At 37.9% G+C, this 12,379-nt stretch overlaps 1 protein-coding gene across 3 annotated transcripts in view; it reads left to right on the top strand.

Moving 5' to 3' along the window:
- The window catches only part of Erbb4 (erb-b2 receptor tyrosine kinase 4), a 1,055,862-nt gene extending 1,044,065 nt beyond the window's left edge, over positions 1-11,797 (top strand). For 2 of the 3 annotated variants that reach the window (XM_075951135.1, XM_075951136.1), the window contains exons 26-27: positions 1,731-2,028; positions 3,735-11,797. In XM_075951135.1, the coding sequence (XP_075807250.1) occupies positions 1,731-2,028; positions 3,735-4,180 (744 nt within the window). In that variant the 3' untranslated portion in view covers positions 4,181-11,797. Of the gene's footprint in view, positions 1-555; positions 604-1,730; positions 2,029-3,734 lie in introns of all 3 variants that reach the window. The other variant, XM_075951137.1, reaches the window with a different exon arrangement.
- The last annotated feature ends 582 nt before the right edge of the window (positions 11,798-12,379 follow it).

Below are 12,379 nucleotides of genomic sequence, written 5' to 3'. Positions count from 1 at the left end.
AAATGTAGCTTAATAAAAACTATTTCAGACACACTGAAATCTACTGTCTATCTCCTTCTAACCCTCTCCCCCTTTTCTTCTTGTAAGGGAACAAGCTGGGTTTTTTGTTGTGTTTTGTTTTTTATTTTTTTGTTGTTTGTAATGATTCTAAATAGTGTGAAGCTATTTTGGTCTTTTTGACATATCCAATAATAAACTTTTTTTAATTTTAAAACACGGTTTCATTATTTCTGGTTTCCCCCCACCGCATCCCATCCTCTATGGTTAATCTGAAAAAATGAAAGTTCTTTTGCCAGTCTTATTTTCTTTTAAATCATTTAAAAAAACCTTTTCTTTTTTCACTGTGATTTTCTTTGTCTGAAGCAGAATTAGTGTTTAAATTTGCCAGCTTATGGTGAGAATGAACAAAATTTGACAATTTAGGAAAACCACTGTTGTGCACTTTCCCCTATGGCTCATAAAAACCGTATCTTTTCTTTCTCTTTTCTTTTTTTTTAAATTTTCATCCATGTTGCCTCTTATTATATCCATCATTCCATTTTTCTTTTCTATTAGAGTGAAATTGGACACAGCCCTCCTCCTGCCTACACCCCCATGTCGGGAGTAAGTATTTCACGATCAGCCTTCATCTTTTAGGATTTTTGGTCTTCTCTTAACCATGTTTCTTCTCTTGTCTCCCTATAATTTCCTCATTTTTGCCATTGCCAACAGTGAGTCAGTCAAGAATTGCCAATAGATCCTGTAGTTGCCTGTGTAGATGGCTGTATCTCAGGTGACAATCTGCAGCTGAGACATCATACATCAACAGGAGCTTACAATATTTATTGGAGGGATTTACTAAGTTCATGGATTATGCTTCTGAGTCAGGATTTTATCTTCAGTCTCATGACGGGAGGTCATGTGCTGTAAAGTTTGAGTCTCAATGACTGTCCATTACTAGGTACTGGACACTCAAAGTCAGAGGACCCACAGGGGGGGAGGTAATATTAATAACATTAGCACATTGCCATTCATGATGTTTCACTGTACTTCTGCACTTAAGAATATTTGTCTTGAAAATTTACCTTGAGTTTCATAACAAAATCGGGCAACTGTAGAAAAACAGCAGAAACTCTTTTTATTAGATCACACTCTAGTTACTTAGTAAATCTAAAAATTAAAATTTTAAATTATTTCCACATGATTATTACTTATTAAGAAAAAGTCAGGATGGAGAAGGTGTTCAGAAGATGGTTTAGTTGAAAAACGCTTGCAGCGCAAGCATTATGATTCGAGTTGGAATCCCACAATCACATGAAGAGCTGGACATTGGAGTTCCACACTAGGAAGGTGCAGAAATGATATCTTGAGGGCTTCTTGGCCACCAGGATAGGCAAATTGATGAGTTCCAGGTTAAGTGAAAGACTCTGTCTCAAGAATTAAGGTAGAGGGATATAAAGGAAGACACCCATCATGGACCTCTGACCACCACCACGTTCATGTATATCTACACTCACACATACATGCACATGAATGTGTGTGTGTGTGTATGCACACAGAAAAAAAGTAGAATTTTAAATGTTTCTAGTATTTACCTCAAACTCATTAGCCACCTAGGAAAATAAAAATTTTTAATAACTAAACTTGAAAGAAAATGTGCTTGGTACTTAATTTGGCTAATATTATTCAGTATCCTTTTACAATTTTTCCTAACCACTGATCCTCCCAATGTGTTTTTGCTATTTTAACAGAACCAGTTTGTGTACCAGGATGGGGGCTTTGCTCCACAACAAGGAATAGCCATGCCCTATAGAGCCACAACCAACACCATACCAGAAGCTCCAGTCACTCAGGGAGCAACAGCCGAGATGTTTGATGATTCCTGCTGCAATGGTACCCTACGCAAGCCAGTGGCACCCCATGTCCAAGAGGACAGCAGCACGCAGAGGTATAGTGCTGACCCCACGGTGTTTGCCCCAGAACGGAACCCACGAGGAGAACTGGATGAAGAAGGCTACATGACTCCCATGCGTGACAAGCCCAAACCAGGTACATGCTGAATGTTTAGAAGTGATTGTGCTCATTGATCACCTCCATCAGACAAGCAGGAGCTAGAAATCAAGTGTCCAGACAGCCCAAAGGTGTAACATTTGTGATCTATAATAGAATATGTCCAGGCTACAACTATTACAGAGGAGTTTTCTGAATCAGTGGCATCTCTGTACCTGAGTGCTTATTAAAATGGGCAGAATTTCAGGCTCCACCTAAACACGAAATTGGATTTTTCACAAAATCCTCAAGTGATGTAGGAGCACAGTGAAGCCTGAGAGCACCAACCTAAGTCCATCTTTTTAGGAAGAGTTGAGTGACATAACATGATGCTACAGGGCCTTGGGACTACTGCATGTTTACCGTGGAGGTTGCAAATTTTCAGACATCAACAATAAAACAGTTAACTTATTTCAAACATGCAATTTAACTAACCTAACTTAGGGTTAGAGTTTTGAATCATTATAGAACACTAACACATAAGAACTTAGATTTAGACTGACCCTAGTATCACAAAAGGTAACTCAGTTCATCACAGGAAACTATAATTTTGTGAGCATTTCTTCAGAAACAAAATTTGACTCTGGTTGTACTTACAAACACCACTGTCTTGAAGATAGTTTGTGAATTAATGGCTTTGTAAAACTTAAACATATAAAGGTTAAACAGCCCCATTAAGTAATATTTCAGTTTTGAAACTAAAAAAAAAAAACCTCTTTCCTCTTATGCTAGCAGTACCTCAAAACAGAGACAAAGAATAATTGTTATTGAAAATGGTGACCATTATGTCTGTCAGCATGAGCAGAAGGCCATATGTTAAGACCGTGTAAAATCCCATTATGTCATCTTTATATGGCTCTGTTCACTTTCTATGAAAGACAGGTCACTGATCCCTGGATATGTAATGTAAATGATCCAGCATAATATAATAAAGATTTTGATGACTATCATGCAGAATAGATTAGGATGATAGCTGGGTGATAGATGATAGATAGATGATAGATAGATAGATAGATAGATAGATAGATAGATAGATAGATAGAGAGATAGATGACAGAGGTAAGGGAGAGAGATGAGAGGGAGAGAGAGAGAGAGAGAGAGAGAGAGAGAGAGAGAGGCGAAGATACTTGTACAAAGGGTATTTTTGGCAAGATTTTAATTTGATTTAAATGTATGTGTGTGTTTGAGTCTGTGCACATGTGTGTGTCTGTCTGTATCTATGTTCACAAGTGTTTTGGCTCCTATGGAGGTCAGAAGAGGGCATCAAATCCCCAGAGGGAGAGTTCCCAGTGCTTGTGAGAGCCTAATATGGATCCTGGGAAACAAACTCCGGCCTTTTTGTATAAACTGCAAGTACTATGCCATTGAACCATTTCCTCAGCCCCACAAAGAGTACTGAACCCTATTGGTCCCACCTACACAGCTGACACCATACGTAGGTGCACGTAGAAGAAAAGAACAATCTAGAGTTTTGGGATTCTAATCTTGTCTTATTTTGCTAACCTTTTATAACTATTTTGTCTTGTTTGAGCGTACTCACTTTTCTCATGCCTGTCCCAATCTTACAGGAAGGCTTTGTTTTGTTTTGAGAAATTTGTAGCTTACTTGTTCTAAAACCCTAACTGTTGCTCTTAACTTCAGCAGGATTAATGACTTTTCTGAAAGTAGATCTCTATTAGATGGCATTTTTTTTTGTATTCTTTTAGAATATCTGAATCCTGTGGAAGAAAACCCTTTTGTGTCACGGAGAAAAAATGGAGACCTTCAAGCTTTAGATAACCCAGAATATCACAGTGCTTCCAGCGGTCCGCCCAAGGCTGAGGATGAGTATGTGAATGAGCCACTCTATCTCAACACTTTCGCCAACACCTTGGGGAATGCAGAGTACCTGAAGAACAGCGTACTGTCTGTGCCCGAGAAAGCCAAGAAAGCATTCGACAACCCCGACTACTGGAACCACAGCCTGCCACCCCGGAGCACGCTTCAGCACCCAGACTACCTGCAGGAATACAGCACAAAATATTTTTATAAACAGAACGGACGGATCCGCCCTATTGTGGCAGAGAATCCTGAGTACCTCTCTGAGTTCTCGCTGAAGCCAGGCACCATGCTGCCGCCTCCGCCCTACAGACACCGGAATACTGTGGTGTGAGCTCAGCTGGGGTCTTCGGAGGAGAGACACGCCCACTCCATCCCCCTTCCAGCCCCCTTCCAGCCCCCTTCCCCAACTTCCTCCTTTTTCTCTGGTGGTCTTCCTTCTCCCCAGGCCAGTAGTTTTGACACTTCCTAATGGAAGATATAGAGACGCAATGATAGTTCTGTGCTTACCTAACTTGAACATTAGAAAGAAAGACTGAAGGAGAAAGAGAGGAGGACACACACTGTTTCTTCGTTTCTTCATATGGATTGGTCAGCAGTGTCAGAGCTAGAGAAAGACTAGGATGTATAGGGTTATACTGCCTGCTAAGAGTCCCAGCTTCGTTCCCTTTGCACTTTCTCTCTCCCTCTTTCTTCCTTCCCTTTCTTCTATCAATGCAGGTGATTGAAAGCCCAGTCTCAATTCTCATCTGCAACCATAGACTTGTGCATATTCAGCATATCTAAATTCATATGAAAGCTTCCATTAGAACAAAGGGGTAAACATTTGGATGCCACTTGATAGGAACTGAGATTGAGGAGCCAATTTCTTTCTCCAATAGCTTCTTTCCTGGCAAGTAAGAATGTCCAACCCAGCTTTCATAATTTTAAAATCTCCATTATAGTTATAACTAGTAATTATGTTTAGAAGGCCTCTCTGGTGTTCTCATTTTGGTTTGCTTTGGCCTGTTCCTTTATATTAATTTCTCCCCTATTTTTGGCTGTAGTTTCTAGTTGCAAAGGTATTTACATAAAAGCTTCTTGACAAAGTTAAAACACACACACACACACACACAAATTATATAATGTAGAGGCCAAGACACTAGTAAAAATAGCATCAAATCTAGGTTTCCTGTTTCACCCTACTAAATTTATTTTTCCCTCTCATTTTTCATTCTTTAGCATTTTATTCTTCGCCATAAATGACTGTCTTTGATGGACAGTGGCAATCTTAAGGGTAGAAGGGACGCTAAGAAACAGTTCTGTGTGGTTCACAAAAACTACTGATACTTTCAGGGGTGGTCCCATGGGGATCCATGCAGTGGAAGAAGCACTGGATTGGGTACGTCTACGTGGAAGGTACTCAGAAATGTAGTTTGCACTTCTGCTCTAACTTGATTTTCTGAACTTCTCTTTGGATTTTGAATGAAGCAATATGGAAGCAACCAGCAGATTAACTAATTTAAGTACTTTTTTTTTTAAAAAAAGGATCTAAGATAAATACAGACTGGAAATGCCAAACAAGCCAACTAGGACTTTGGAACAGTACCCAGGGATTGTGGTGACAGGGCCAGCACATTATCTTCATACTACATGACATTTGCTGTGTGAGGAAGTATGTTTGTACTCTCTGTGTGAAGGAATGCAAGTTACGGTCTGGCCTGAATTCCATGGAATTTCTAGTATGAAACTCTGTTTATATTGAGTAGAAGGTAACTTAACTCTTCACACCTAAGTTGCTATGATTAAAAATAAACCATAAACATTTGAAGCCTATGAACAGCTCCACCATTAAGTTAAAGGTTGTAAATAAACATGAAAACACTTCTCATGGAATCATTTTATTACCCAGTACATCACTCATGTAATAAGTTATGTAATTATTCTTCATTTACTACCATAAGATGTCCTGGTTGTAGAACCATCTCTTTTAGGTTTCATTTTAAATAACACCTGTGACATTAAGATGAATGATGGGAAAAATTACAAATGAATCTCTAGTGAATAAGAACGTTTAATACATTGCTCTTTTCTACAAAATTCTTCTCCAAGACATTTAGATTTTTAAATGTTTCTTTCTACTATTGTTTTATTAAGAGAAAATTAGACTCACTAGCCTAAAAAAAAGTTCAGTTAGATTATGAATCTCTTTGGTAAGACAGCGAGTGCTTAAGAGAGAAAAGTTTTCAAGGATGCTTGTGTTCCCACCTATTTCAGAAATGTAAATCCATTCATCCAAATCTAGATTTATTCAATAGATATGAGTTTAAAGTCTACTAAAAGGGGGGAGCAGTAAGATAAATGATAAATCATCTCTGACTTCAAATTTTGTTTAGATTTATTTGCAGTGACATTCTATTTCTCCAGGAGTCCAAGGAACCAGGTCACATTAACTATTTGTGAATTACTTCACAGAAAGGATTTTGGTAAATGTTCTGAAAATTCATTGGGATGTAAGTTAAAGATCCTTTATACTACTGAAGATGACAAACCAATCAGTTCTATGTTCTCATCCAAACACAGACTAGACCAGAAAAATATCGCATCACTGGCAAACTGACATAGCTGGAGTCTTACTGTGAAACCAGCAGCAAGAGGTGATCTTTGGCCAAAACCCTTAAATGTGTTGGTCTTGGCCTCTTCTTAAGCTAAGAGAAGTGAAGCAAACTGAAAGTGGAAGGTAGAGACAGGAGAAGGGTTTATGAGATCTTGCCTATGAAGTCTTCACCATGAACTTACTCAAGATAAAGACACAGCATAATACAAGGGCCCCAGCTTTAGAGCCCAAGGTTCCCCCAACCCCATTCAGAAGCATCTACAAGAAAAGGGACTTTCTATAGGTCCTTATCACCTTTGAAGAGTTGAAAGTAAGCCTCTGTCAGTAGATAAATGCCTACCCATTCATTACTGGCAGCACTCTTGGACTGCTATGATGATCTTTTATCTTCATTTATCATATTGGTTTGGCTTCCAGTGAGAGTAAGAAGACAGAATCTTTTAATTTGTAAAAGGAACAAGATTGTCTCTGAACTGTTAAAGCAATGGAAACAGAGTGAATGCTGTCTCTTTCCTCCTTAAAAGCACAAGATACTCAGGTCCCACTGGGGATAGATGCAGGTGAAACCAAGAATGACCCCAAATGCCATTTTACCATTCCTTTTTGTGACTTTCTAATATATGATTGATTTCAGTTGTTCTGGTCTTTCTTATTTGTTTTAGTTTTGACCATCCATGGGGAAAAAATTTCAAGAGTGGGTTAAAGGGACAACATGCAGGGATAGCAGGGAGGCTTTCGTTTACACAGGAGATAACTTGTTTAACCCAGTAAACTGGCATCGAATGTTGCTGGTTAAAGGCCTACAAATTGCTGTGGAACATCAGATTCTCGTCATCACCAGCACCAGTTAAAATATGCAGAATCAATTTGTAACACTGAGTAAAATTAATGTTAAAATTAAGCTTGCTATATTGTGTAAATCATCAAAGTGTAATGATCATGCTTATCTCGGGAAATCCAACTTTCAGGCAGGGTATTTTTTTTTTTTTTGGTAAAATAGTCATTTAAAGAAGTCGTTCTTAAACAGAGGAGAAAAGATGTCCCTTAAGTCAGGAGAGGTACAGAGTCCTAGCATGTTGCCACTCAAGCAAGGTTGAGATAACAAACTACTCCTGGTTTTCTGAATTACATTAGTATCGTATGTTAGAATGTGGTTCTCTCTAGACACATTCTTGAGACAGTGTGAGAACACAGCAAATTTTAAACTATTAAAAACACAAAACTAAAGGTCAAAGACTTGCTAAGAGACTCAGTTTTGTAAGTCAGGAAGGATGACTGACTGACTCTAACGTGAAAGAAAAAACAGGGAGCAGCTTCCAAGAGAGTCATTGTCACGTGCTGTACCTATGAGGGTGGCGCATATTGTCCATGGTGGGAAAAGAACAGGAGAAGGACATGAGGCTTTGACGATAGATGAAGTCGGTAGATGGTCAGTGTGCTTCCCGAAGTGTCAAAACTAGAAAGAAAAAATAGGTTTTTATGCCTGACACAGAAGAATGTAAATACAAGATTCTTTTGAATAGTCTAACCTTTATTTTAAAGTAAGAATTCTTTATCCATCTGTAATTCTTGATTTTTTTAACTAGTAAATGTAGTTCACAAGGTAATATAATAATAAAAAAAAAGATGACCACTAAAGCATGTGTATAACTGGATACGATCATGACAATGCCATAAGACGTAGAATTAGTTAGGTCATCAAATGTTAAATGCTTTTAGGATTAAGAAGAAATCAAACTAGAAAATTAATCATACAGTATAAAATAACAAAATAAAATTCAGGCTATGAAAGCATAGGGTGGGTTTTGCATAGTAAATAAAACTAAGTTTGCCATTTGAAATGGTTGTTGGTTGGGTGTAGCAGATAGTAGACATAGTGTGGTTTCAATTGTGAAAACTTGCTTTACAGCACTATGGTCCATTTTCCTCTTGTTCTCCTATTCCTTCATCACATTTTAAGTGTGTTAAATATAAAGAGGATACAGAAAGGGCTTGCTTTGTAGGGCATCTAATTGAAGTGCTTTAACAGGAAAATAAACCTCATGTGAGGATAAGAGAGCTTCCAAATGAGGAAAGCAAATGGAAAAGGTATGGATTACCTTTTGCAGATGCAAAACAAATAACAAAATGAGTTATCATTTAGAAAGCAAACACAGCACATTTAATTTGTAACATGTCTGTTCTTTTCCCACCCTAACTTCTTGCCTACATAATTAATATGGAACCCACTACCAATTATTTTCCTTCTTTTTTGATAAATACATGCTAAAGCAAGAATCTTAAACTGCTAAATGGGTGTTCTTTTGGACTCTAGATTTTTAGAGGCAAATGAGAAATCCAAAAGCATATAGCTGCCTGCCTCTCTGGGGCTGGAGGACATCCTTGTATCACATAGGCATGTCAAGGCATGTGGATGTCTCCTGCTAACCATCTGCTGGAGAGCAAATGACGCGCGAAGGTGAGTGGGAATCAGGCATAATTTTAAAAGCTCATTGACAGTTGAGACCTCCTTCTTGTTGACACTAAGATGAGGCCAGCATTTACATGTCTGAATAGAATCAACACACTATTTCAAGTCTCAGATATGACTTTGAATGAGCTCTCCCTGCTGTGATGAACACAAAGATGTGGTCATTGTATGGGGTCAGGTGTCCTTGCATTTGTGTGTATAAAACCTTCTATCATCGGGGGCTGCTTTGTTCCTTTTATCAAATGATAACATAGTAAAATAGCAAGAATTTGAGACTCTTGCTGATCAAGTCCCAGTGACTGGGTAGACAACCGTATAGAATGTTTCTCTTGCAGACCCCTGCCTCACTTCACTCCTGGCCTAGAGAACATCCACATGCCTTCCACGGATGAAAATTTCTTGAAAGTCAGATTTGCAAGCAAGTGACCACCTTATCAGAAACAGAAAATCTTAGAAGAAAATGGCACCTCTGCTTGATCAACCCCTACTTGCACAATGCCTTTCTCCCTTTGATTTTCAATCACTCGTTCAAAGTTTCTTTCCCAAGGCTGTCGCTTTCTTAAGCCATAGTGGTTCTATGAAGACCCACATACCCTTCTGTGAAATACTGACATAGCCTTCACCCTCAAATGCCCGATTTTTCCACTAAAATATTCAACCATGCTAGATGGTATTTAAATTAATTCTCAAACAAAAGACAGCACAAAAATTATTCAGGATATAAAAATCGTTTTTCCATGCTGATTGATTCTCTCACTGAGGACTTCTCTGTAGGAATTTGAGGTAAGTTAGCTCTGTAATGAATCTTGAGACTCACATTGTATGTACATGCACTTCTAGAACTCACATTTACTCTTTCCATGAAAACTATATATAGTAGATATAGTTTTTATGTATATATGTATAAAACTAAGTTATTGCTGCCAACTAACTTATTTACTTTGATTACCTTATTTTATTCCTGATTATAAACATTTTGCAGCTGCTAGATTTTCTTTTCCAAATAAAGAGTTTTATTGTTAGAGAAGTAGAGGCAATTCACCTTTAAGAACCTCCTCTTACTTTTGTTAAACACCTATCCATCTAAAAAATTTATAATAAGCACCGTTTCACTGTAATGAAAGTCCATGCTGACTGATAGAATTCTACTGTCTATACAAGGAAATTTTTCTTTTAATGCTTTAGTGTGTTTTCTCCCATGTCATAAACAAAGTGTTTATATTTGTATAGATACACAAATACAGGAAAACACGATTTCATACCTGTAGGCAATAGTTCAATTTGTCCAAACCACTTTGTCTTTATTGCTATTTTTATCTCTAATGTGTTGATGTTTCCCCAGGCCTGTTGCCCATTTGAAGAATAGCAAACCACACCTAATGACATGAACCTGACCTTCAAGTTTCATTTCCAGTGTTTTTCAGTTAATGGAGGGGTTGTACCATTTTCCTTACGTGAGAGTCATATCCCTGTATAGTTCTGGATCTCTCAGGGGCTGGGAGTGGGGAGTGAGAGAACAGCAACCATAGCACTCCAAGAACCCTTTTGGAATTATTCCAGTAATCAGCTATGAAAGTAATTTTCTAAATGTAGATATATGTAAGTCGTTCTTTTAAAGTAAGGTACTTTGAAATATGTAGCATAAACTGGTACTGCTGTTAAATGGGTCGACTATTAAACTGAGCAGCTGTGCAAGGCCAGCTAACTTTGAATGCACACCTTACTTGCCTACGTGTGTCCACCTCATCATGTGAGCACCAAGGCTGCATCAGTGCACATTGGGAGTGCGATTTCACATGCTCTGGCTGCTTGGTCAATCTCGATCTGAGTATCATTAGAACAAGATCAAATGTAAATGAGATTCATGTTCAAGACAATTCATGGCACACACATGAAACTAGGTCACATTAAGTCTCTCAAAATTCATCTCATGCACACAACAGTCGTTGACTAAGAGAGTTTGGGTGATAAAGGAAACAATTTGCAGAAAAGGCAGAGCTGCGTTCATTTCCTTATTTTCTTGACTTGTATACAGAAAATGAGCCCTCTTTTGTCCGAAGAATCCTCAAAGGACAGGGCCAAAAAAATAACTCACTGGTAGCCATCAATGTTTCATTTAAATCCCAGCATTCAAAGTTAGCTGCCTTTTTGAAATAAACAAACAAAATATACTACTGTATGTTTGAAAATGTTAATAGTATTTTTATAGCTTGTTAAAGACATGACTAGCTGCATTTGTAAATAAGGATAATGTTGCTTTGATTTTCTTCTGTGAACATCTTTATTTGGAACATAATTGTCTTTAGGGTTGATTTGTATATAAGTAATTGGCTTGTGATTGTTTCTTTTTTGGTTGGAAGTTATTATTTTGACATTATCTGTGATTCTGTGTTCAGCACTATTGTGATGTGTCCGACCTCTGCACTCGCTTACACAATAGGATATGCCGATTGTGTGTGGTGAAATGTTATTTTCATTTTTTCTATGTTATCTATGAAGGATTGTGCACTTAACACATACTAACTTTTTTAATGTTAGGTATATTTTTAGTATAATTTTCCTATTCTTTCTTCTCCTCCAGCCCTTCAACCTCTTCTCCCTCCTTCCCTGTTTTCTGTTGTTATTGAGGACAAGGGAGAAACTGTATTTTAAATTGATGTAATTAGGCTTTTTGAGTTAGTTCTCAAGGATCCTCTTTTGACTCTTGGGAAAGAATTGTGCCTGCACAAGGCACGTATAGAATGCGACTGCTTTGCCTCATTCCATACTGATCATCCCAGCTGAACAATTTGAAAACTGTTCTGCCTTTTTGTTACATGAATCTGTCAGAAATATATTTTTAATTTAATATAAATGAAATTCAATAAAATATGAAACGAATGTTCTTTCTGTGCTGGAACTTTTTAATAAGAAAAGAATCAGTTGGGGGAGAAACAGGTTTGTTCTGCATTTAATAACCTGTAGTAGAGGAGGCTGCTCATTTGTTCCCAGCTGCTTACACCTGAAATAATCACACAGAAACTATATTATTTAAATCACTGCTTGGCCAAACACTTAAGTGTATTGGTTAACCCATTTCTATTACTTTATATTTTACCACAAAGCTTGGGGCCTACCAGCAATGTTTCAGCTGGCAGCTTGCGTCTTTCCTCTCTGATGGTTCCAGGGTGTCTCCCTGACTCTGCCTTCTTTTTCCCAGTATTCAGTTTAGTTTCCCCACTGAGCTCTACTCTGCCCTATCACAGGCCAAGCCAGCTTTTTTATTCATTAACCAATAAAAGCAACAAGTATACAGGACTTCCCACACCAGCAACCTGAAGGTGTGAAATTGGCTTTATTTCTGTCTGTGTTTAGAAATCTCATTGATTATCTGTTGTGTTTCCTGTGCTTTCACCATCTCGGCATACACCTACTGACTCGTCAGCACAGGCTGTGTTCAATTAACTGAGATTTGTTTGTTTCATTGG

The sequence above is a fragment of the Microtus pennsylvanicus genome, chromosome 17 (assembly GCF_037038515.1).
Source record: "Microtus pennsylvanicus isolate mMicPen1 chromosome 17, mMicPen1.hap1, whole genome shotgun sequence".
In the NCBI taxonomy this organism is placed as follows: domain Eukaryota; kingdom Metazoa; phylum Chordata; class Mammalia; order Rodentia; family Cricetidae; genus Microtus; species Microtus pennsylvanicus.
Note: the sequence above shows the minus strand (reverse complement) of the source record. Positions and strands in the feature narration are given on the sequence as shown.